The sequence below is a fragment of the Ambystoma mexicanum genome, chromosome 6q (genome assembly GCF_040938575.1).
Source record: "Ambystoma mexicanum isolate Mex_15411 chromosome 6q, UKY_AmexF1_1, whole genome shotgun sequence".
NCBI classification, from domain to species: Eukaryota; Metazoa; Chordata; class Amphibia; order Caudata; family Ambystomatidae; genus Ambystoma; species Ambystoma mexicanum.
In genome coordinates, this window is record NC_090937.1 from 1,558,039,689 (window position 1) to 1,558,066,799 (window position 27,111).

Below are 27,111 nucleotides of genomic sequence, written 5' to 3' on the forward strand. Positions count from 1 at the left end.
GGACGTACGTCTTTTAACATCCTCATTCCAGTATCGTGAATATCATGAATTAAAGAGACATTATCTTTTTCCATAGGATAATTATATCCTTTAGTCGTTTCTTTGTCTCAGTTGTAACAGTTCATGTCTTCTTGTGTTGTAATAGATCCCATTTAAGCCATGGTATATTTAGCTTGAGGGGTTCCTTTTGAGAATGTGAGTCCTTGTCCCCTAAGGGGAGTCTCTCCTGGTGAGGTTGCACTTGCCTCTACCCTTAGGGACGGTGTTTCGGAGCAGGCTCACCTCCTTAGCCTCACAGGAAGGGGCTCCTCCTCGGGGAGAAAGGGACAAATTCCATCCATTCGTCACAACAGACAGGGAGCATTGTTATTTAACAATCATATACATATTCTATAACTGTCAGGAACCATAGGTTAACCAGCAAAAATCCACCAAAGAACATTTCTTTCGGTGGCAGTGAAAGGGGTTCAGTAGGCACCACCCTAGAGGCAGATCCAATTTTGGGGAAATTCAGTGGCAGACATCTGCATCTCTAACGTGACTGTCAGGGAAGGCTGTTCTTAACAAACATTTCTTTAGTTCTTTCCCATGATTCTTTTCAGTTTTTAAAGACCTTAAGGAGATATTTCCAGGTGTTGTGTGCTAGGACAACAAATGTATTTGGCATGTAGAATGTTGTGCTCTCCAATTGGCATACACCTTCTTGGGGGTAGAAAGGCCTTTAAATAGGACGCAAAGTATTTTGGACCAGTTCAGAGGAGGTGTTTCAGTGGGTGAGGCATAGTGTTTTAAAAGTGATTCTAGATTCAGCTGGTAGCCAGTGAAGTGTCTTGAGGCCTGGTGAGATGGCATCCCGTATTTTTAAGCTATCGATTATTCTGGCAGATTGTCTTTGGATGAGTTGTAGTGGGCATACTGATGACCTTTTCAGCCCGTTGTTCAGGCTGTTGCTAAAATCTATATTCGCTAGGATCAGGGTTATGCTGATGTCAATCTTTTGAGCGATTTCTACGGGTGATATGATTTTCATATGGAGCAGAATGTGTGCTTTTCAAGTTATTTTGTTAATTTGTCATGTGAAAGGGGTTTGGGTCAAAGATGATACCTAGGTTTTTAACCTGACTGGTTGGGAAGAGTGATACCCATCGAGTCGGGTCATTTAAATGTTACGATTGATGGTGCTGAAGGGCGAAGGGGTCAGCACAACACGTTAGTATGATTTAACACTCTCCTGTTATACAGAACTTTGTGTGTGTGTGTCGACAACATAAGTATGGCACAGGGAAGCCACTCTATAAAGAATAAAGGTTACGATGGGTTTCAGTATAACACAAGCTGGTTCAGGGATCAAATTATTGGAATCATGGTCTTCCCCTGGTTCACTAAGATAACAAAAGCGTTTTAGGGAAACAGTTTGCAGCTCACCCCTTGGTTTCCACTCAGAGTCTTAGTAGTATAGCACCCATCCTGCATCATGGATTTACAGTGCCATGGATATAGCCATAGCTCTCCTAATAGTACGCTCTTCAACCCCCTTGCTTTACAGGGCAAACAGGCTCAGATATTATCTCCCAGTAGCTGAGGTGTGGCCCACTAAGCCAATGACACGGATGATGCCTTAGTCACTTTCCTACAAGCCTTCCACCTTGATTAGGGACAATGGTTCTGTTTGCACTCTCATACCAACAAATATTTCTCTGACCATGCTTAGGACCTTTGTCGGCTGTGTTTTTATAACCTACTATCCATATATACTCAAATCTTTCTTTGATGTCTGGCCCTGTCCTAGTTTTAGGAAGAAGGCCCACAACTGTTTTGGTATCTTCGCCTTCAGGCATTGTATCTGGCCTGTGCCCATGCCTCAAAGGGAGCAGTCAAAAGGTTATTGGCTTACTCTCCTCCCCCTTTGAGTCTATCCTCTGCTGAGTTTCGAGATACAGCCCACAGTAGGCTCTTGGCATACTCTCCTTCTCCTCTGGGTCTGTTCTCCGCTAGTTTTTGAGATGCAGCCATCAGTAGGCTCTTGGCATACTCTCCTTCTCTTCTGGTTCTGTCCTCTGCTGGGTTTTGCGGGATATCCCTCAGCAGGTTCTTGGCTTATTCTCCTCTTCTGGTCTCTGTGAGTATCTGAAGCATTGCCCACAGTCAGAGCCGGCACTGGGTGTGTGAAGTATTGGTTTGTTGTCCAACAAGATAAGTATGTTCTTCAAGCAAAAAATAAAAGACCATTCCAAGCAGTTTGTGAGCGTCTTCATCAGATATGACCATCTGTACCTTCCGTACTATACTCAGGTAGCTGGAGGATTTGCTCAATTATGGTTGTGAGCATTCTCCTCACAATTGGACCATTCTTAGGATCTTGCAGAAATAAGTGTATGTCATCAGTTCTCACAACCAGCGCAGGATATGCACGAAGAATGAAGAGATAAACAGCAAAAATGAGCCGATAAGTGTTGCCATTAGACACTACCATGGGTGCCTCCAAAGAGAAACTCAGTGAGAAAGGAATCAGGGAACTGCTCCCTTTTCCAGTCGTCGAAAAGAAATTCAATGTTGGGCATTTTTCTTCTTCTGGATCTCAATGCTTCACAATCCAATGTTAGCAAATTGCTGTGGCTGAAGAACAATTCACTTTTTAACTCCTTGCTTAGCAGCTACAAAGAGTGTCTAGGGTGAACTACAGTACTCTTCATCTGTCTACTGGACAATCTCTGCGTCATTCCACTTCCTCTTCCTCGTCATTGATCTAGTCTGCACGTGCTGAACTTCTTCTCTGTGACTTGCTTCCGAATAGGGTTTGGGGGTGTGGTGGCCTCTCCAGCGTAGACTTTCACGTCTCCTAGGTGCAACCAAGTGCCTTTCCCTAGTACTTTCACTGCTGATGGAGTAACATCTTCCACTACGAAAGGGCCGTTAAATCGGGGGTCATGCCACTTTCGCCTGAAACTCCTTACTAGGATTTTATCACCTTGAAAAAGTTTTGGAACATGTAGTTCTTCAAGTCCAGTTGCTGTATGGTCTTCATCTGTCTTCTGTGACTGGCACCCCATCCGATTGACCGGATCTGAAATGACAGAGATACTTGTGGTCATACATGTTAAGTAAGCACGTAACTCATTTCTTAAAAATTCTGCAGCTGTCTGAGCATCACTTCTAGTCCTCGATGGAGGAGTGAGAGGCATTCTCATTCGCCTCCCTGTTACTAGTTCATGGGGCATACAGTGATGGTCAGAGCCTGGTTGATTCCTCGGTGCAAATAATCCAAGGGGCAGGCAATGCAGCCATCCCTTTTTCAAAGTTAGCTTTAGTTGGGCTATCCTTTCCTTGAGCAGACCATTGAGTCTCTCACATATCCTGTTTGCTGTTTGTGAGTGATAAGCAGAGGAAAGCGTATGCTTTATCCTGCGCAATAAGCTAATTTGCTCAAACACTTCGTTTACAAAATGTGGGCCATTATCTGATCTCAACACCTCACATATTCCCCATCTCGGAAATACTTCTCGAACTTCACAGCGCAACTGGCATCAGGGTGTGTGCATGGACCGGCCTAGATCCACCTAGAAAAGGGGCACGTCGCCAATATCATATACCTATATCCATTACAAACCTGCAGCATATCAACATAGTTGTCATGTAAACGCTGAAATGGACCATTCGGTCGAGGGATAACTTACATTTCGCAGCTTGTACCCAGCAGTAAACTTTTGACATATGATGCAATTTACTACATAAAAAGCAACATGTTTTAACAGGTTTGGTACAAGCCAATCCTTCGCAATGGTTGCTGCAAGGTTCTCCCTAGTGACAAGTGCAGGGTAGTGTAGCTTTTTTAACGCCACCCTTAATAAAGCTACAGGCATCACTGGTTTACCAGTGCTATATTGTTAGCACAGTGCCTCGGAAGGGGATAAAGAACACCCCCTCCGTATCCACAGGTCTTTCTCGTCCTGTGGGGCTCAACCTTGAACTTCCATCAATTGTGTCTTCGATACTTTGTTAAAGCTTTCATTCACAATCATCATCACACCATTTTTCATTCACATCAGGAGTATCAAAACTCATGATGTCAATTGAATATGCAACACTTTTTGCTTCTTCATCTGCAGCTTGGTGTCCACGTGAAATAAAGTCTGCTCTCTTAGTGTGCATTGCGTACTTAACTATTGCGATGGCTACTGGAAGTTGTAGTGCTTTAATAAGTTTGTCCAATAAGGCGACATGTACTGGAGTGCCGTCTGCTCGGAGGTAGCCCCTCCATTTCCAACGTGCTAATCCTGCGTGTACTGTTGACGTCACATAGGTGGAGTCACTGTACACCGTTACTTCCTGGTCTGTGTGTTTCTCGAGCGCAAAAATCAGTACCACTAATTCTGCAGCCTGTGCTAAAAAGTGAGACGGTAGTCTTGCACTTGCCATTACTTCAAACTCCCCATTAGCATTGTGCCTTACCACAGCGGCACCTGAATGTCTTTGCCCATCGGTTTGATTGATCCTTGAAGAACCATCAATAAAGAGAATCTCCCCAGCTGCTAAAGCATTGTCTTTCACCCTCGGAATCTCATCATAGAATTCCTCACAGTTTGAGCAATCATGTGCATGCTCGTCTTCTGCCAGTTGTTCAGCTACAAACATGGCAGGGCTCACCGTTTTACATCTGACTATTTTTATCACTGGATTAGATATAACCACCTCTTAAGCAGAAGCTCTTTGAGATGTCAGTGTGCCTTTAGGTTTTTCCAAAACCGCAAATAATGCATGCTCAACAAATAACGTCATGGAACACCCCATCACTATGCTGGTAGATTTATTGATAGCGAATGCGGCGGCTGCCAATGATTGCTCACAAGGGAAGTGACCCATTCATTACTGGGACCAAAATCCCACTGTAATATGCTTGAGGCTTGTAACCCAACGTAGTTCTCTGAATGTGCACTGCTGTCAAACCCATTCCATTTGTGTGCAAGAATAAAAAGAATTCCTCTGAATAATTAGGAATCCCTAAAACTGGAGCTGTACAAATTGCCTTTTTTAACTCATCAAACCCTTGCTCCATTTCCTCAGTCCATACATTCTTTTCCTGATTCACTTGAGCCTTTTTCAGGGCCTGCAACAATGGCTTTGTGTATGAACTATAATCAAATACCCATGATCTTAGACAATTGCACAGTCCCAGAAACTGCTGAATTTGCTTTATTGTGTGCGGTTTTGCCCGTTTCAGAATTGCCTCAGTCCTTTCTGGTGCAACCTTCTTTCCCTCATGTGAAACTAACTGTCCTATATATAACACTTCTGTTTGACAGTACTGCAATTTCTCTTTGTCCACTTTATATCCTTTCTCTGCTAAAATAATCATTAGCTGAACTGGGTCACGTATGCACTCTTCCTCTGATGTGCTGCAGACCAAAATATCATTTACTTATTGCAATACAACACTTGGCAAATCAATATTGCTTAAGTCCTTCTGCAGGACTCTATTAAAAATCGATGGTGACTCACAATATCCCTGGGGCAATCTTGTGCTTTTCAACTTAGTCTGACGGAATGTAAATGACATCAGATCCTGAAAATCCTTATGCAACGGGATTGAGAAAAATGCATTTTTCAAGTCAATCACTGTGAGATATCATGCCTCTGGGGGAATTCTACACAGAATCATCACCGGGTTAGGAACTAGAGGAAACTCAGCCTCTACAATCTGGTTAATTGGGCACATATCTTGAATTAAATGCCATGTCCCCCCTTAGATTTCTTGATAAGGCACATTGCGGGATTGCATGGTGACTCTGACGTCACTAGAATGCCCTGATCCATCATGGCAGATATTGCCTTAAAAATACCCTTGTCTGCCTCTTGAAACATGGGATACTGTCGTGCTCAATGTAAAATTGTTCTTGGCTTCAATTTAATCTTAACTTCTCCAACTCCCTTTAATATGCCTACGTCATACGGGCCCAGAGGCCATCATGAAACTGGCACTTTCGCCATGTCGTCATCAAAAAATATGGGATGATGTCGCACTGTCATCATTCTCTGTGGAACCTCACATCTTTCTGCCCTAACCTAATATGTAATGCTCATCTCGAATACTACCTCGTCATCAGATGGGTCATCTTTTAATATGTCCTCATCATTGGCGTCAGTCAATCTGTAACCCTCTCCAATACCAATTACTGTGCTCCATGACCTGCTGTTATCATCAAATCCTATGAGCTGAGCATGGCCAATACCCCTCGAACTACAGCTGCTTGTAACGCTAAGGGAAAAATACATCCCCCTTTTAGTCCATGGGAATCTATGGCCTAAAAAGAAATTCATCAGGTATTGTCATAGTCTTACCCACTAAACCAGGCAACCAGGCTAACGGTACTCCCCGTATGGCCCTTCTAAATGCCATAATAAATTTTCTCACATTTAAATTATATATTCCTGGCATAGAACACAATATACCTTTATCAGTGAAAGAAATCGTCCTATTTAGCTTCGTCATTAAATCTCGGGCCAGTATATTAACTGATGTCTGTCTTGAATACAGCAATGGAACAGAAATATCACATTCTCCTATAGAGACTGGAAATTTCTAAGTAAAAGGTACTCGACTTGTTGCTCCGGAGAAACCTTGAGCATTCCTAGCATTTCCCGACATTTAAAATGTTCCCTCTCGTATACATGCGCGAGTTGCACCCGTGTCCACTAAAAAAAGAAAAGGATTTGCCTCCTGTCGTGACGTCAACCCTTGGTTACTCTTGAGGATTGGCATCACATACAGTAATGAACACATCAAGTCACCCAGTGAGCCGTCCTATTGTGGGTACAAACTTATTCCTGTGCCCATGAAAGGATTCCCACCCTCGATAGTAACACCCCCTACTCTAGGAGTTAATAACTGTCCCGTGTTTGCGCTTTGCTGTATCTGCATGGGTGCATGTTGTGACTGTTCTTGAGGCGGATTCAATGGTGCTTGCTGTGGTTGCAAAGCCTGTTGCATTTGCGCTGCTTGTGTTTGAGACACTGTTTTGATCTTAGCCAAATCCACCCCTACTTTGTGAGATATAAGCAGACGGAAAAATGGTCACCACTCTTGAGAACTGTCGATTCTGTACAAACCCTTGGCTCCCACATGGTTGTGCGATGTGCCCTGTCATTCTACATGTCCAACATACAGGAGGAAGTCTTCCAATTTGCCCTCCTTGCATGCCTTGATTATCATTCTGCATAGTCTGAAACCCATCCTGGTTATTCTGGAAGTTTCCTTGATTATTCTGGAAACCTCCTCTTCAGCAGAAGTTTCCCCTACCTCATGGTATAAATCCGTTCACTCTTGATCAAATTGCTGTTGGTTATTCACCTGCGTCATACCTATTGTCTGCTGCATTCCTGGTCCTTCTCCACTAGTTAACATCACCCCTTCTATAGCACACTTCGATAGCTTCTTCTGCACTAACTTAGCCTCCTCAATCTTCCTAGCATTGTCTCTCTCTTTTGATTTTTCTCCTGCAATAATCGGCAAATGATGCGCCGTGGTCAGCTGTATCTATGGCCATGGCTTTGCTTCCATACCCACTAGTTTCTTGAGCTGTCCCTGTACCTTGTCTGGTAGCCCTTGACATAATATATGATAGAATACAGGTATAGATTTTCCCCATGGCTCCCGCGTTTCCAAGCTCCATTGCTCTTAAAAATAATGAATGTAAATAAGCAGATACTCCACTTCCTACATGTATCGTGCCATTATAGCTCCCATATCTGACGTATCAGGATATTGTACTGAAACTGCATTCCATACTGCCACTCTACAATTATTAAACAGTGCACCATCATGTGCTGTGTTCTGTGCTGTGACACCTGCGTATCCTGCTCTTGACCACCAAATGTCATCAGCTCTCTCCCCAAGTATAGCTGCTAGAAGACCCTTAATGTCCCTTATAGCTAGCGTATTTCCTCCTGTCATTTTCTCTAATTCATAGATCCATTTTCCGGCACCCGACGTCAGACTCAGGAGTTTACACCTTAAATTATCTTTATCCATTTGGGGCCACGGTATATACTGTGATCTGCCTCCTCCCTTTTCTTACAATGGGAACTGTGCGATCCCAAAATCACACTTGTCTCCCATCGTTTGCTTGTCCATAGCAGGGACAATGGTTCCACACTGACTTCTACCTGGTAATGACGTTAATCTGCTCATATAGGAAAATCCCCCCTCACACTATGGGATCACCCTTTAGGTCAATCTGGCTGCTCCAGGGGCTCTGGTGTCCCCGGTTTAGGTAGGTCCAGATCAGGCCATCTCACTTCCTTATCTGTCTGGAAACATCCCTCTGGACCACATGCACTAGCACCCTCTTCCCCATGGAAGGTTTCTCTGTCTTCATCTGACATGTCTTGTCCCCAAATAGTGTGGCTTCCATCTTTCTCATCTCTGTTTAACGTTAGTTTGTCCAAAGACAAGGCTCTGTGCTCGAGGCTAAACGACCCTCCCTCTTTGCCTTGCGAATGTGCACCTTCAAATCGATCGTCTTTTCCTTTACTTTTGATTCACTTTTGGCCCTCATTTCATGATAAACCACATCAATTTTCTCTCCAATGCTTCTTATATCATAATGATCCTCTAGATCTGCTCTAGAAGGTCCTGGCATTGGTTCGTGGGTCGGGAAGAACTCTTCTATGTCCTCCCATGCTACTACTGGACCAGGTTCCATTAACTCTTTCTCCATGCAATCAATGTTGCGTGCCTTCTCTTTTGTTCCATTTCTTCATCAAATTCTCTTTGTTTCTTTGCCTCCTCTCTAACCCTTTCCTCTTCCTGCCTTTTCACCTCTCTTCTCTTGTTTGCCCTACGCACTTCTTCATCCTTTTGTCTTTGTATTCTTTTATCTCTTAATTAGTGTTCTTCTTCTTGTTCGCTTCATTTTTCTAGCCTATCTCACTCTTCAAATGCTCTCTGCCTATTGTCATATTTTCTTTGCTCGTCTGCTCTCTCCTTCTTTTTCCACTGTGCATCTTGATACAGCTGTTTCCGTCTTTGTCTGCTTTTTCTCTTGGCCTCGTCTTGCTTCAATTGTTTCGCTCATTCCCTGTCTTTTTTATCTTAATCATCCTGATCTTCTCTTTGCCTTACTTCCTCGGTGCTCTTTCCATCAAGTTTGAGCAATATATGACCGTCCATCCATTCGTTCTGTATAAGCGCTACCTCGTCAGTTTTGTCTTTCTCTCCTTTCCATCTCTTTATTTCTCTTACCATGTCTAAAGACATACCTGGTTGGTCACTTCTCTCCTTGTCCCGTAGGACTTTAAGGATCACATCTCTTTCCGGAATCTTTTCTGGACTCTCGTCGATGCTGTATGCAGGCGATTTATGTATCGGATTACTATTCCCTGTCGCAGCTTTAATCTCTCTTAATGGATATACTCCTTCATCTTTTGAACTATCGCCATTTACTTCAGGTGCGGTAGGGGGAGTAGAAGGCTCAACACCCCCTCCTTCCAATCGTTAAGCATCCAGTCTTCATAAGGCGGGTCGTCCCTTTCCTACTGATACAACTTCCAAAGCTCTAAGCTAGCTAACCTCTTTTCTAGCTTTCTTCCGGTGTATGCTGCATGCAAATATGTCATCATATGTTGCAAAACTGCTCTAGAAAGTGATCCCCCTTGTGACCGTGACATGAACATTTTGTCTGCTGTACCCTTAACCCATTCTGCACCATATTGCTTAAGCTTGGGTGTGTGTTTTGGCAATTGTCCGCACAAATGTATAAGCAGAGTAATATCCTCCATCATGGCTTAGTCACACTTGACTTGTCAATACTTACCTTTCTTTATACAGATAAATACTTCAATATGAGCATGCACCACTCGTCGCAGCTCCAAACATCTGTGTATTACTTTACTTCAATCTACCTATTCAATGAACACCATCAGTGAACTAAATAAATAAATAAATAATCAAATTTCAGCCTTTCACCACAATCTATTACGCTTCGTTCTTCAATATTTCATCATTTCTCCTTGTGACTACTTGCGGCCCCTAAATGACTCTGATCGGAGTATAAGTTGTTTTCCTTAACAATCCTTGATCGTTTGTACCCTAGTTAAGTCCCTGTGGACTTTAAAACAACTTCTTCTTAAAACGTCACTAGATGAAGGATTCTGGGCTTGTCTTTTGTGCATCGTTCTTCGTCCACAACTTAAACTATGACTCTCTTCGTCTTTAAACTATGACGCTCCTCATCTTTAACCAAAAATAAAAAAAAAAACAACCAACACTCCCTTACTTTCTCCGTTTTCACTCTCTCCACTCTGTGCTCATTCTTTGTTTGCCATCTCACTCAGTCTACTCACCATTCACCTTTTCAACTCTCGACTCTTGGGATCATCTCCTCCTCAACCGGCCACTTCAGCCTTCGGTTCCCTCAGCTTCCTGTAGAAGTTGGGAGTGGATTCCGTTTGAAACCGAGGGACCCGTCCCACCTGTACTTGCAAGGTTTTTTTAACTAATGGGTGCTCTCCACAGGGAGATTCACGTTCCTCCAGCTAAATGGCAGAGGACGTCCGATATTTGCGGAACCCTAAAGCTTACTATGTGGATGGATTTTTAACCATCCTCTCTCTGCTACCACGTGAACTTGTGTGCCCAACACAAGCCCTTTAAGACGAGATAACAATACTTTGAGATAGATGCAGAATATATTCAAACATCAATAATCAATCTGACTCAGGAAGTTGGCAAAGTAATTCTATTTTAATATCAATTGGTTAAAACAGGGAGTACAACGAACATCAATGAACACGCTCGATCTTCTCACTCAGCGCATTTCATAAAAAATGTAGCTTATATATACTAACAACTCGTCATTACTGACGTCAATCTACGTGGCAAACTACAAGAACATATTTGGGAGAGTGAGAGGCTTACAGGGAACATCTAGTTATACGTTCCATACTTGTCAGGGAAGGTGATTGGGTTTCTAAAATCAGGTGGGCAACTAAGCCCTCCTTTAGTGCAGGTCACTACGAACGTCATCAAATACACAACGTCCCATTGGTTATAAACACTATAGGGCTCTCTATTAAGTGTCCCTCTATTATTGGTTGGGACCATCGTACCCCTCTCTTATATTCCACACACGCTTGCAGCACGCAGGCTGGCATCCAGGTGCTAATGAGCTGTTCTTGACGATAGCTTCCCACCCAATTAGCCTGCCATCTATCATCACTCTGCTGTCTGCCAGTCAATTAGTTCTTTGAACATTGGCCTTGGAAATGTTCTCCGTGCCAGAGTATAGGCATACTTTGTCTCTTGGTTTCGACATAGCTCACCCCAGTGTCTATTTGCAATCCGACCATGTGACTGGAGACCATGTTTCCGAGCATTTTGCTGTATTAAACTCTATTAAATGAAGAACCTCTGCCGTCTTCAATGTTCTTGCACGTCACCTCAAACAGGAGTTTGTTCTTTTCACACGATATGTAGCTTCTGCTAGAACATCCAAGATCACGGTGGCCCTGACTTCCTGGTACTGGGCCAGCCAAGCCTTTCTTGAATTAAGCTACGTTTATTAGCTTATTTTCCAACTGCGCCACTCTGAAAAAGCCTTTCTGGTCACTGGATCCAGATTCTGCTAAAGTGTGTTGTGGAATCATCCATAGTCGATACGTTCCTATGCATATACATTTGGCGCATCACCACAATCTATTCACTACGTAGCCAGCCTCAAGAATACTTTGTCTGCTTGCGTTGCTGCATCTGTACAATTGTAAAATGACTTGGTATCTTCTCCATTATTTCTGCAGAATGAGCATCTTCATCTCGAGCCCGAAATGTTGCTCATCTTTAACACCTCCTCCTTTGCTTCTATAGAATGTCTATACTCTTCAGCCTCTTCTTTTGAGTGTGTCATCTCTGCTCTGTATGATGTCACCAGTCTCCTTTCTCGCTTGTTTTTCCCACTTCCTCCGGGATTTCGTTCAAATGGCCATCATATATTCGTGAGTGCATATATGGTTTTCTCAATGGGAACCTTACTTCCAAGATTCTTTTCGGTATAGGTATTTTCACAGGTACTGCACCTGTCTCACACTCTAGCTCCCAACATATAGGCAGCATGGCAGAGGAGCTCTAGGTGGAGGTACTTAACTCCACCTCTACAGAGCAAAACAATGAAAATATTCAATGTTACGCCGCCCATAAAGTACGGTGGCAGACAATTACATACTGCAGAGAGGATGTCTTTTTGCCATTATCAATTTAGAGGTGGTCGCAGGAGAAGCCATCAGGCAAGCGTTACCCAATTAGAAATCGAACCCCTATAGAATGTATATGTAATCACCACTGTTAGCCAATCCCCATAGGGTTTGGTGACTAAGATTACAGTATGATGTCATTTATGACAAATGTTGACTATATAAACCATTGTTTTTTATGTAACGAGCAAGAGCGCCAAGAAGGCAATGCTTGTATGATGTCACTGTTTTATTTTGATGATGATAAAGGGTTTTGCCTTGCACTTTATCTATTTCCGTTATTAAGTCCAGGTTGAACTGGCGTCAGAAGCTCTGTGTAACTTGGGTCTTTCCAGGCCATCTTATCACAACGCCCTGGATTAATGAAACAGGTTGACCGAGCTTTGGGGAATTATAATGTCCAGGTATTTAGGAAGACACAGGAGTCTCAGCTAAGTTCTTTTATTCAGTTTAAAAGTTACAGCAACTATGTATATGAACCCACTGATGCCCTCTACCCAGGAAACTTAACACCAACCGTCCTGCGTAGAACATTTCAGGAACACATTCCATATGACCCCACGCACACACTCTGACATCACTTCAGTCAGGCACACATACACAGGGACCGGAGTAGGAAATCTAGGGTGTCACACAATCCTCCATATCTGCCCTCTAGGATGCATATAGCTTGGTGCGGGGGGCATCTTTGTTTCCGGGAGCCCTTCGGGGTAAGAAAGGAAGGTCAAACAATGTGATTTCATCACAGATCATTATTTAAATATTTCTGGCATTCAGACACCAGTTAATAATCATAAGCACGCTGACCAATCAGGATGCTTTGATAATGGGCTGGATCTTATGTTATCAGCCAGCGTTTCAAGCAGCCTGAGTGCTGCTGGTCAGCACCCCCTTTGCTTCCTGGGTTTTCCTTAATTTACATGCCCCCCCTCGCATCTTAGCATCTTAGCATCCAAGTAGTTTCGGTGCTGCACGGCCTTGTGGGCTCCCAACTCAGTTTTCTCTGTTGATATTGTGTTGGTCAACAACATAGAAAACGGACTTGGAAACTACGACACTGAACTGCGCAGCACCAAAAGGTAAGTGTCTTTTTCTTTAAATGAAAAAACATGAGCACCCTTTAGGAAACTACACGGATGCTAATGTTATGTGTTTTATAAAGCGCACGTTCGCCAAAGGCATTTTGGCGCTACAGTAGAGGAAGGTCAACTTAACAGCAACCATACAATTAGAACAGGTGTGTTTTTAATGCCTTTCTAAAGGCAAGATGAACCTCCAAATGCTTCAGATATGGACGCAGGCCATTCCAAAGTCTGGGGGCAGCAAAAGAGAAAGCACGACCCCCACAGCGGGTGCGCTGAAACACAGGTATAACAAGAAGACCAGCTGTTTCATGAGCGCAAAGACCACATCGAGAGGTCGCGAAAGAACTTGGCGCAGAGATATTCAGCTCCTTGGCCATGAAGAGCACGATGGATCAGACATAGCGGCTTGAAGACAATATGCTGGCCCGCCAGGAGCCAATGGAGAGACCACAAGATCGGAGGTATATGAACACTGTAGGGGGAGCCAGTGGCAATCCGGCCAGCCATGTTTTGCACCCGTTGAAGTCGCAAGATAAGACTCTTCGGTCGACTCAATAAAATTGCCACCACAACAGGTGGGAGGAGATAAACAGGGATGAGAGGTAAAACCTTCCTGAGAATACGCAGATGATAGTGCCCTGCTTTGCAGACAGTGGCAACCTGGGACTCCATAGAGAGGGTGGATCAGACATTCCCTCAGACGCAACAACATCTCAGCCCGATAAAGATCTAATCGGATCAGGATCTGAGTGTCGTCAGCGTATGAGTAACACCTGACGCCGAAGGAGCGGATGAGACATACAAGAGCCCAAATATAGATATTGAAAAGAATAGGGGACAATGCGCAGCCTTGAGGGAAACCACAAAGAAGTGAAAAAATAGATGAAAGGAACAGTGGGAGTGAAAGAGTCTGAGTTTGGTCGGCCAGGAATGAGGTGAACCAAGCGAGAACCTGGCCGAGATTCCGGCTTGGGTCAGGCGGTCAAGCAGGATGGGGTGGTCGACAGTGTCGAATGCCGCTGACAGATCTAACAAAATCAGGACTCCCACTCTCCCTGCATCAGCCAGCCTGGCCATATCTTCCAGAACCGAGACCAGGACACTGTCGGTCTCTCTGCCTGGTCTGAACACAGACTGGGCAGGATCAAAAATCCCAGTAGACTCCATAAAAGGGGACAGAAGACGAGAAACCAGGGATTCAAGAGGTTTCATAGAGAATGGAAGAAGTGAAATGGGACGGTAGTTAAACGACAGCAAAGGATCAAGTGTGGTTTTTTTCAAGCAGTGGGATCACCGTGGCGGACTTCAGTTTAGTGGGGACAAAGCCAGTTTGACAGGAATGGTTAACTGCGGCTGTGATCTCAAAAAGCAGTTCAGAGGAGATGTCTTTCATAATCATCAAGGGAATGGCATCAGAAGTGGACCCAGACTTAATACGGGCAATGGCCGAAAGAACGTTGGTCTGAGTGAACTGAGGAAAGCTAGACCATCCTTGAGGAGGGCATTGATTAAAATAGGTGGGGGGCCTGGAAGTAGTTTTACGGTCATCCAGAGGGCTAGTAAATTGAGTAGGAGTTTGCATAGGGATGTTGGCAATGTTAGTACGGATAGTGTCAATTCTGGTGATAAATGAAAGGGCCAGAGCGTTGCAAAGATCTTACGTAGGATCAGCTGCAGGGGTAAGTCTAGCTGTGGAAGAGAGAGATCTTACCACTGAGAACAGGCCATCATGCCGAGGAAACTGGGCTCTACCGGGTGTTAACGTTACAGGGCCCTTGTCTCGAATGAATAACTCAGGCCCTGTTCCGTTACCACCTGGTAAAGTCGGGGTTCCTCATCATTATGGCCATATTCAGCCATATTATGGCCATATTTTTTATTCATAAATATCTATAGGGATTTGTGCAATGGTGTTATTGGTGGTTTGGTTAGCATTTAAAGTGAAAACATTCTGGGAGTTATCTTCATGAAGTTGCAATTTTGGTGAGAAACGTTCATTTAATAAAACTAAGAATTTGAGGAACCTATTGAAAAACCTGCTATTGCCACTTTCACCGAGCTATCTTGGAGTGCCAAGACTGGGCCATATTCTTGATCCCCCTCGCCTAAACAAAAATGATCAACGGATCACAAGCTCCTAATAAGTACAGCAGTATGATTGTCGGCATCTGAAGATTTTAGGATCTCTTCTATTATGAAAACTAAAGCTATTATTAGTACTATTAAATATTCTAAAATGTGAATGATTATCAGAGAATATGAAGTTTAGCCAATTAATTGTAGTGGATAATTGTCTCCCAGTTTCTTGCCAACATATGTGATATTAACTATCAAACTGTCAGTCATCGGACATAGTCACATTCAGTTTGGATTCTTCCTTAATGGGGTAATGGAGGCATCTTTAGCTTGGCTACGGGGTGTGGTGAATATTAAGCGCAGTTTGAAGGATAAATTGCACCGCCTAGATACTGTGAGGCTACAGTAGCAATATACTCTTATCAGGGTCGCCGTGCGATGGGAATACGTTGGCCCGGGCTCTCACAGACCTCGCTAGATTAACGATACTGCTCGGAGATGCATGGCCTATGTTAGGGAGAAGAGAGCCACCTTCTGGTCCTTGCGGTGGCGGGGGACTATTTACATCTTTTATCTCCTTTCCCCTTTCCTAATTCCCTATCTTTGCTTCGGCTCTTAATCTTGGAGTCATTTTTTAGTCCTCTCTTTAATTTTAATTTCACATTTCTTCTATATCCTGCTCCTGTCAATTTCAAACCTTCCATATCTGCAAAACCTGCCAGTTTATAAATGCTCATGTTTCCAAAATGCTTATTCTGTCCTTAATTTTCATTCACCTATTCTATTGTTCTTGTCTATTACTTGGTCTTCCTGTTTACCGTCTTGGTCCACTACGCCCTATGTATGACTCTTCAGTCCGTGTTCTTTGAACTCTTTCTCCTTATGATTCTATTTCCTCTGCTTTGCATTCTCTGCGGTGGCTGACCTTTGAAGCTCCTCCTCCTGAACTCCTTTCTCTGCATAGTCTTTAAGTGTCTCTATGGTCTTGCTCCCCTCTAGCTCTGCTCCTTGGTTTCTTTCTATTCTCCTTCTCGTTCCCTTTACTCCCAGTCTCTCTTTCTTCTGGTTGCTCCTCATCTTCCCTGCGACCCTTCTCGTTTTCGCTCTTGTTCCCTTCTTGCCCCCAAGCAATGGAATGCCCTCCATCTTTCTATTCAATCTCTGACCTCACTCTTTCTTTTCAAAACGTGTTTAAAAGAGCATTTATCTGGTAATTGATTCACTGTCATAACCTATTGTTGTACCTCTTTTACCTTTGTGAAGCACTTATGGTATTGTATGGTATTGTTTATTTATATAGCGCCTACACACAGGCAAGTGTTTCTAAGCGCTCAAGCGCTTAGGTGTTAAGCGCTGTATTAATAAAAACAAGTACAAAATACTTATTATGGGGACATAACACACAATATAAAAAACAGCAACTACACAAACTTTGGGTCGTTTATAATGGCATTACCGCTCACGATCGGGACACAAGGCGAGGAATCACGCATTTGCACAGTGTGTACTCACTTTTTTGAGTGGGCGTACACGCTGCCCCCTGTGTGTTTAAGAAACATAAAAATAAAGATATAAATAACAGCAGGTTGCAGTGTTGTGCCCGGCTGGGAATCAAACCCATGCTTCCCGCCTTACCCACAAGACCGCGGGAATCGTTTGTTGTGGAGCCGTAAAAAGGGGAGTCCTCGAAGAGCACCTGTAGGGAATACGGGTGCTGTCAGGTAATAAGTCACTAGTCTAGTAACCTTGCAATTCTTGTTTGCTTCAGTGAGGCTGGGTGTTGTCCAGTTCTATAAAAATGCTTCCTTGTAAACGGGAACAAGACTGGGACTTTGTTGAGAACTTGGCGGAATGTATTAGTTGTTAAAAGGACTCATAAATCTAAGTGCAATAACGGCACTTAAAATTCTTAGGATGCCGAGAATTTCTCAAACACTATATCCCCTGTGTTGGCACAATCAGCAGAGATCGGCCTGGCCCACTGTGCAGTATCCTATATGTTGTGATTGATGGTATGTATGAGTGCAGGGGCCTGGTGGAACGCTCATGTGGAGCTTGGAGTGTTGGGGCAACTGAGTGTTCCAGGAACTGATGGTTGGGACTCAGAGATGGGCAGGGAACCAGGGTGGAGGCCTGCAGATCTTCTCTCCTACTTTCTTATCTAATCTATGTAACTAAGAGACAATAAAGCTTGTTCCTGTTTCTACTCACCTGGGTCAGCCTGGTTCCTGTTCCTTGTACATCTCTGGCCTAGGGTGCCGCTTGCAGGAGGCAAGATACATCACACACTGCACTTGCTTATTTTGTTGTTGTGCTTTTTTTTTACACTTTGTGTTTGCTGCCACAGCAGGTTCCTTGTTTTCTGTTTCTATTCTCATCAGTTACATGAGCTCTCACAGGAGCCCTTCTTCTATTGCCATGGTCAGAGCCTTAGTTTGGCCTTCTATGTGTACAACCATTTCTGCTGTTTCTTGTATCGTACACCTGCGCTGTGTCTGCTCAGGTTTGGTGGTGAGTGTGACCCAGCGTAGCTTTTTCTCTATTTCTATGGCCCGTGCGCCTGCATGCTGCCACAGTAGTCCTTGTACTTCCTTAGTCACAGTGGATGAAGGCAGCAGTATTTTACGTGGGGCGAGGTTCTGAGGGTGTGTGACCTAAGAAGTGGGGTCTAGTGGGAATGGTAGGGGATGGGGGGGGGGATTTGGAGGGTTAGAGGGTTGTGGTAGGTGGGTGCGTGAGTATCCAGTGATGTTACCGGAAAAAAAATTATGAATGACCTTTTACCGAAAAAAATAACAAACAATATTTAGGGGTGGTAGTAAGTACTTAAAAGATGTTGTGGGTGGTTTGGGGCTTATTAGTGTAGGTAAATAGGGTGTTCGGGGAGGGGTATAAAAAAATCAATATTCTTTTCAGGCAAATTTTATTCAGTAGCATTTGTTTCGGTAACATCACATGGAACCTGGGAGAGGGGTCATAGTCAGAGCCAAGCTGAAGGGGCTGGGTCCATTGGTGTGCCCTCTCCTTTTGTTTTGTTTATCTTTGCGAGAGGTACCAGACCTCTCAGATAGCCATTCACTCAACATATCCTTGAGGTTAAAGGCTGCCTTCAAGGTCAGGGTCTCTCTGTTTTTTTCAAATGAGAAGCTCTGACCTCGCAGGCAGCCCTTTAGCCATGCGGCTCAGGGGTGCCTGAGATGTTTGGCACCTCCAGGACTAGTCAGGGAAAGCCGGGCAGAGCTCTGGCTTGGCAGCACTTTCTGAAGAATGCCAGGAGTCCGCCCAGCCCATTTAAAGCTCTGCATGGCGTTCCTCTCTCTCTAATAAGTCTATTGATAGAGCTGAAAGGTGCAAGTCATTCCAACTTGTGTTGGTGTATTTGAATCATGGATGCTCTATCATCATGTTCTAGATCTTCTGCTTCAGTGCTTAAATGTGTACTAGAGGTAGGTGAGCCTGCGTGAAGGCAGTGCTCCAGCCCGAACCTCGTTTATGGAGAGTGCCTGCCCAAGGCACAGGCTGAGCTATGAGCCCCATCATGGCTGCCCAACTGCCTCGCTCGCTACACCGTTGCCTGGTGCCCTTAAAGCCTCTTTGAGAAAAATATGGGGGGCAGTTTGGAACATAATTCAAGATTCATAAATGCATATACTACATACTAAAATGTATACATATATATGTGGGCCTCATTACGAGGTTGGCGGTAGCCATGCCCTTAACAAGGGCATGGCTACCCCCAAACTCGTCTCTGGGTCCCGCGAAAGGGGAATTACCGGGCCATTCTGACCTTGGAGGGCCCGGTTATTTCCCTTTCGCCGGTACGTCCCCATTCCCATTTGAGCCCCCATAGGGCTCAATGGGAATGGGGAGGATGGTAGCAGTGATACCATTCATAACAGTACCGTTGCTACCATCCTGTTCTGCTTGCGGGTTCCACTGTGCACGTCTGGTCTGACCAGCCGTGCAGAGCGGCCCATGCAAGCAGAACTCTTACCGGCACCGTTCATACCATGGCCACCACAGTCGTAATGAATGTCTGCATCTCAGTATGGTGTATACACAGCTCAGTATGTAATGTATGCATTTAAGTATATGCATTTATTAATCTTGAATTATGTCCCAATCGCCCGCCCCCTTCCATAGAAACACAGAAATGAAAGCGTGCTTTGTGGAAGTGTTTAGTTCACCACGCAGTGCATGACTTCCTGTCCAGCCCCTCACACAACAGGAGTTGTGAGGGCAGGGCAGGGCAGGGAGTTGCTGGATCAGCTTTAGAGAGGCTGATGGGAGAGGCCTTTGCCCTTTTCCCATCAGCTCGTGTGGCGTGGTGGGAGAAGCGCAGCGGAGGAGGAGTCTTCCTCATCATCAGGTAGGTTTGCTGGCCCCATGATACCTCCATCCACTACTGTTCCCTGCCCCATCTCAGCTCCACATCACCACCCAAACGCCAACTGCGCCCCACATTAGCCCAATCGAATTCCCTGCCCCATTCTCGATGGCCCCCACCCCTACTGCAGCTTCTCATTTGTAATTTTCTGTGGCATCAAGCACCCACAGCATCATTCCTCATTACAGGTGCTTCCCCTGGCACTGCAGAATGGTCACCCACTACAAGCCACTGCTACTCCTCTACAAACACCCCATGCCACTATTCCATCATCCAGCGACTGCACGCACCGCCACCACTCTCCTCCAATTCTCTCCACCACATGCCACTAAGCTGCCAGACAGCACCCACCACCCCTCTCTGCCACCTCCCCATCACCATTTTGCAGAAAAAGGAAAAGCCAGATTTGTGTTCATATTTGACAAATAAATTGGTGATGGTCAGGTAATAACAGATGCAAAAAAATGCAGGTGCATGCATGCAGGGCAGAGTCTCGTGGTGGAGGGCTTAAATCAAAAGGGCCTTTTTGGAACAAAGGAATGTGCCCAGATTTGTACGTATGACAAACATATATGTTACAGTGATATAATCAGATACAAATAAACACAATTGCATGCACGGCCTCATGGTGATGTAGTTAGTGCGGATTGGTGTTGCAGGTTTATTCTTAAAATATTACATTCCAGTCATGCTCTTCGCTTTGCAAATGGTTGACACTTTCAATTTTCTTGGAAATAATACCTGATTTACACTGCGCACGAGCGCATTACGTCATTTTTTTCACAGAATACTGGGACGTTATGACCTGCTTACAACCACATCATTTACATGAATAATACACCATATGACATCACTCGCGCATGCGAGAGTGATGTCATTACTCCTAAAAAACTTATAAACATATAAATACACAGATAGGAAGTAAGTAAGGACAGACAGCAGCTGCTCCTGGCCGGATCCGCACAGCATATGAAGCTGGCTTCTTTCTTCTTGTGAACAAGTAAGTCTCCAGCGGGCCATGCTTCCAGTTTAGAAGAGCCTCTAAAATCCAGTTTGTTTTCTAACAGATTGGGAGCAAGACACCAGCCGAATTTGTAGAATGAGGAAACTCTCCTTCTACAATACGTTCACAGTTACCTAGAGAGTTTGAATGCGACTTAATTCTTCTCTTTACCTCACTTGAGGAAACCTTCTCTATATGAGGTATGATGTGATATATTTTTATCCACTTTCTAAGACACCCCTTTTTTGTATTAATACTGACACTTAAGATTACTGTTGTCCACTCTATAGAGATCTATACATATCGCAGCACTTTTATATTTAAGTGTACCTTACAACCAGATTATCTTGAAGAAAGGTGCATAGCCGTTTTTTCGTTATTTAAGTATCTAAAATATTATCAAGTTCACTCTATGGACTTATAGACTTCACAACTTGCATGGCTTTCGGGTTGTTTTCAATTATTCCTTTTAAATACAGTTTGCTTTAATATTTCTCCATTAACCGATACAATTTCACTCATAGGTTCTTATCTAGCTACAGGAACACCCCTTAAAATGATGTGTGCCATCATCTTCAATTGAGGAACGCCTCACCTCCCTCCTTTAGGTAAGGTTCTGGTTCTGCACAATTCCTACCATTTGGTTCATTTACAATCCTTCCATGGGAATTAAGATACAGATCCAAGTTTGGGCTGGATTAAACCATGTTTAGAAATTGGTTATAGTCTAAAGAAATCGGTTGGATTATAAAGAAAAAATTACGGAAGACCCTACTCGGTAGACCAGGCAGAAAAAGTCAGCCAAATTGCTTTAGTGAAATTTTAATATCCATGGTTATGCATCACTAGGATCATATGTGTACTAGTGTCAGGATGACTTTAATTTTCTTTAAATGTTATATATTGTTGTATACACATGTTACTTTTCTGCTATCCACAGTGAAAACTAATACATATTTTGAACAATTTTTTTCTTTGTAGATAAATGTGAAATGTATTGAATCCACAGCCCCTGGTGAAGAGTGTTATATACTTGAAACGAGTTGGGCCAACCACAACAAATAAAAAGACAAATTGTTTTCTTTAACTAAAAGGTGTTATATAATTTTTTTATGTTAATCTATGAAATTTTACTATGAATTTACTCAGGTCATTTTTGAAACATTGGATTGTAACAATTGTAATTTTGAATATAGTCAATTCAGATATTTTGTATACATCATCCTTTAGGCTTTTGCCTATTAGATAGAGTGCAGGTGACGCAGTTTTCCATAATTTGGATCTCTTTGTTTCTCATGGCTCTTGAAGCCAGACCAGACCTCCATGCTCAGTCATGGCTCAGCCTGACCCCATGAATTCTCGGGCTCCCCCAGGTCTACAGTGCGCACAACAAAGGGGTCCTTACTTGCTGACTCGTTCTGGAGGTCCTTGAATGTGTACCGTGGGGGAACAGGACTTACATATTGACTATTGCTTTGATGTCTGCGGGTTACAGGACGGGACTGTCGATTGCTGGCCATTTTAGTTTGATAGGGGTACCACTACAATTTTAAGGGGTGTGGTTGCTGGTATATGTTTAGTGGTCTGTGCAGATTCCTCAAAAAGGTTTGTCAGGGTTCCTTAGTCAAGCTCTGCTCTTTAATCAGCAGCAGTTTTCAATTGATCCAGTAGGGAAATCCAAGCCCTTTGTTGACCTCTGCCTACATTGATTGCCTAAATAAAACCCTTGTAGAAAGCATTGATGTTTGGTGGTGGACCCCAGTCATCTACACACCTGGATACAGATACTCAATGCATAGCTCGGTGCGAAGCAGGCTTGCAGCTCTGTGGTCATGCTGTGCACAGGAAATGCAGATGTGCTGGCCAAAGGCACAACTCCCTACCTGCAAACTATTCCTACCTTCCAAGCAAAGGCTAGTGGGAATTTGGGGACTTGAACCGCACATAGATTGCTGAATCTCAGAGGACAAATAGATATATTTGACTGCTAAATGGTTTTCCAGCAGCATCCCTGAGAATTGATCTGGCAGCACCTTCCATGCAAGAAAGAGCACATTTGGATCCAGCAGGATGCAAAGTTAGAAGGACACCTTCAGGATCTATGAGATCATTGCGACAGCCGAAAATGCTGACTTGTTTTTAAAACCCCTTTACACCACATATATATGCGGGGGAGACTCCCCGCAACCCCCCCCATATTAATATTACATTCTATACACCCCCACATATGTATGTGGTGTAAGGGGGGCCCACAATTTCTTTTTAAAGTCAGCATTTTCAGCCGTCGTAATTGTGAGGGTGACATTTTGGTACGATTCCCACCTTCAGGTACTTCACATCTTCCAAAGCATGTGTTGGGGGTGTAGTTCTAGGCAAAAGGAGGACATTCCAGGTTCCACAATTACAGATTATTAAGGATCTTGAAAAATTGGACACAACATGTCATCCTAAACCCCGTTCCCTCTCACTTGGAAAAACATATCAATTTTAAGAACTTAGAGAGGATCACTATAATAGAACAATACATGTTGAAACAAAAAATGCACCCTGACCTACAAAACATAGGAATGAAGGAACACAGCATAATTACAATGGCATGCTGTGACGTTATAACACTCAAGGCAAATTAGGGGAAGTGGGCGGAAACAAGTATCTAGCTCTCTCCATTGGTAATGGAGGAATCCAGCCAAATCTTGAGCAATTTTTACTTGCACTGGCACAAGAGGTGCCAGCCTATGAAGGTGGCCAGGAGGGCAGATGAGTCCAGCAGTAAGAGCCAGTGTTGCATCCTCTTCCACAGATCTAGCCCTCGTGTTCTACCCTTGTCCACCCCCATGAATCCCACATCCCTCGCCCATCAAGCTTGGTCATGGAAACAGCGAAGGGACTCGCTGTGTGCTCGCTTCATTGTTTCCAGTGGTCTTTCTGTCTGTAGGATTTTTAAGAGAAATTGGCAAGCAGGGTCAATGGGAAACTGATTTCCCTTAAAATAAAGAGCTTTTCGCACCCCAGACTTCAGCTGGGGGCCCTAATTAATAGTGTTAGTCGTTGCTCTGGGGTGCTTTCAGAGCCGGCTCAGCCCCTCAGAGCGGCCATATGAAGGGCAAAAACTTCTGAAGAATGCCAAAATGTGCTTGGCAATTTAAATACATTGAAAACCAATATGTTGGCGAGATTCTGGCAGGTGCGTGGAATTTAAGCAGGAAATCAAGTGCAAGGGGGCCAACTGCATCACTGAGGAATTGGATGGTCCAGTACAAATACTCAACAGCATTCGCTAACTCAACGACAGAATCTGTCGGCTCAGAGATGCCCTTTAAAATTGCAATTCCTTCATTTCTCTGTCTCTCCTTGGATAATCCCTGCATTCTTCTCTTTACATTGTGTACCCTACTTTCTGAAAACAGAGGGGTCCATTACTCTTTGGGCTTTTGCCTCCTAACCACCATTATCTAAATATGTGTGTCTTTCCCACCAGACTCCTGCTGGCTGTTGGTAACTCGGGGAGGGTCATGTGAACTTTTCTTACTTCATTCCTGATCTAATATCAGTGACACAATTCAAGGGCCATCCAAATAAACCAATTCTGTCCACAAATGACCGTGTACCCAAAACGAGCAGCCAATTCCGACCTCTAGAAAAGGCTTCTACTAAGATGGCTGCCTCCTTTAGCAACACAACTAGTAACCAAGGTCAGGTGCATTATGGAACATTCTTTTTTTTGCTAATTACATTCATTTGTCATTGCCTTCTCCAGCTGGACCTCGAGGTGGTAGGATAAGTAGTCTTTCTATAAAGATTCAAACATTGGAACTTGCTAGACACGGTTTACCACTGCTTTCGGAGGCGCAGTGCTGATGTCTGCCCTCAGCATAATAAATAGCTCTGACCCTACATGACATAGCGTCTCATTAGCACCGGAAATGCTTCCAAACTGAATTACCATTAGCACCAGTGCTAACTGTGGAATCTCTGCATGATAGAGATACCACCAGAACTAAAAACAACACTTTTTGGGAGGTAGCATGCATGCATTGTGGTGACATGACTCCCTTATGGGTTTACTAAATTGCATTATGGTGGATTGAAAAAACCTACTGTGGCATCATATTTTTCCAGTTACCTCCTATCGCGTGATGAAGCTAACTTAAGAACAATTTTATGGGAAGATGTACATTTTAGCAAGATTTGTATTTAGGTGCGGTAAAACTTTAAATTCTGAACGAACTTGGTTATTTTTCACGTCATGTAAACTCTTGAAGAATTTTTTTCATGTGCGCCTCTAGTAAACGTTTGTTCAAAGAAACACAGTGAAAAATGCTTGTAAATAGGTTTGACTTATTGTGGTGGTATATTTTAATAGTTGTAAGAAAAGTTGTATAACAGTTTCATACATGTAGGATAACGTTGTTTGGTTTCTGATACAAACATGTGGAAAATCCCAGATGAATTATCAAGAATTGGTCAATTACTTTTCTGGAGGAAATTTACTTTTTGTAACACTTATGAAATCTATATAGAACTTTATTTTATGACTTTAACATAATGTTGGGAGTGTTTTATATCTGCCATAAAAAGGGAACTCAGAAAAAAGGCTTGTTTTAGAAGATTACTCTTATTTTGCTGTTGGAAAAAACGTTATCTTGCCTCCTTTGACTTTTTTAGGAAAAATGGCTCTATAATTATGGCTTTCACCCCTGGTGTGGAGTTGGACGTGGGTTTAATGGTCCGCCAGTCCAAGCCCAGGTAGGCCTGAGCAAAGTAAGGTCAGCGCAGTAGGTGCAGCAGGTAAGTGGGGAGATATGGATGGAGGTGGTGGGTAATGGGTAAGGATTGTTTTGGGAACTAGAGGGTGGGGATACAACAGGGCGAGAGTTCCTGTTACATCCCGACATAAAAAAACAAAGATTGTGCCGATCAGAGAATGTGTATTCCCGCCTGCTGTTCCAGCCACCTGATTGGCTAAGCACCCTTCCCCGGGTGCAACTCTCACATTTCTCAGTTGCCTCTAGTGTATACATTTGTATAATCTACTGACTAGCTCGTTTGGATTTCATGGTTTAAATTGTGCACTATTTTAGTTGTCCATATCTGGGTTTCCTCCAGAGTGTCTTTGCCCCCTGGACGTGTGCTCCCTCTAGTGTTTGGGTGCTGAACATTCAACTTTATTCCCCAACTCACAGATCTATACGTGGTCGCTCAATTCTCTACTTGCGTTTTGACTCCCTTTGTGGTATCGACCCTCTGACAGGCATTGAAGAGGTCCAAGCTCATTGCTGCTAATATGAAAAACTGCTTACGAATCTGTGTCACTAAACTGACTGCTTGATATGATTGGTTATTTATAACACACTCAATACCCAGAGGATTCTAAGCGCGGACCCGGGGCTCGAACCTGTGTTGCTCTGTGTCGTCTTGCTTGCAAGGCGAGCACATTGCCCCTGAGCTATCCTCCCGACACAAAGCTTGCCTCATCCTTAATGAATTGCCCCTGCCTCCTATTTTATTCCGGGTTTATTTTTTCATAAACATTATTTGTAAATGCAATATTGACATAATTTGTACTCAATTTTAATACACAGTGGTGCTCATGATCCGCTCTCAACAAATGTAAGACCTGATCTACTCACTGTGCTTTCTCCAAGCGAAGGACATAGGTTCCACCTTCTACGTGAACCAGGTATTGCAGTCGGTCTTCATACCATGTCTGTGGAAAAATAATTCACAGCATTTTAACCCTTAACTGCTGAGCTTTAATCAAGTCTATGCAAAAAGGACGAGCAAACTCCTCCTTAGCACTTAAAAGCATTTACAATTGACCTAAGGCAATTTTTTTAAAATCTATTGCCAGATTAATGTTTACACTTCATTTTGACAATGACTCGGCAAAGATGTGCATGACAGCTACCACATTGCATCTTGCCTGTCGGAAATTCACGCCTTGGTGCCAGATTCTTGTTTCTGTTTGCGCGTATTGCAGAGCTGCATGGGTCACTTTATTCTCAAAGGCGACCGGCGTATTTCGCGGGGCTGGACAATAGCGCAAAGATGCACCGTCCAGACACCTTGCATTCATTAGTGTCGGGGCGTGCTCCCATCACTAATGTGTGATGGCTCCCAGCAACCAGGTTCTTGCTGAGAGCTCATTTCACAGAGACAAGCCCTTAAAGTGCCGGTCACTGTGATATTCGGTAGAAAGTGGAAAATGCATTTCTATCCTTGTTTGAAGGATAGAACTGTAAGTTGGAGAGCAGCGGTTCAAACCACTGATGTCGCACTTCAAAGAAAATGCATTAGGTTCCAGAAATGAACCGTTCATG

At 43.7% G+C, this 27,111-nt stretch overlaps 1 protein-coding gene across 1 annotated transcript in view; it reads right to left on the reverse strand.

The window, feature by feature from the left end:
- Positions 1–27,111, reverse strand: part of ADAM33 (ADAM metallopeptidase domain 33) — a 390,445-nt gene that overhangs the window by 344,271 nt on the left and 19,063 nt on the right. The window contains exon 2 of the mRNA XM_069630341.1: positions 26,422–26,498. Coding sequence (XP_069486442.1) covers positions 26,422–26,498 — 77 coding nt within the window. The remainder of the gene's footprint in view (positions 1–26,421; positions 26,499–27,111) is intronic.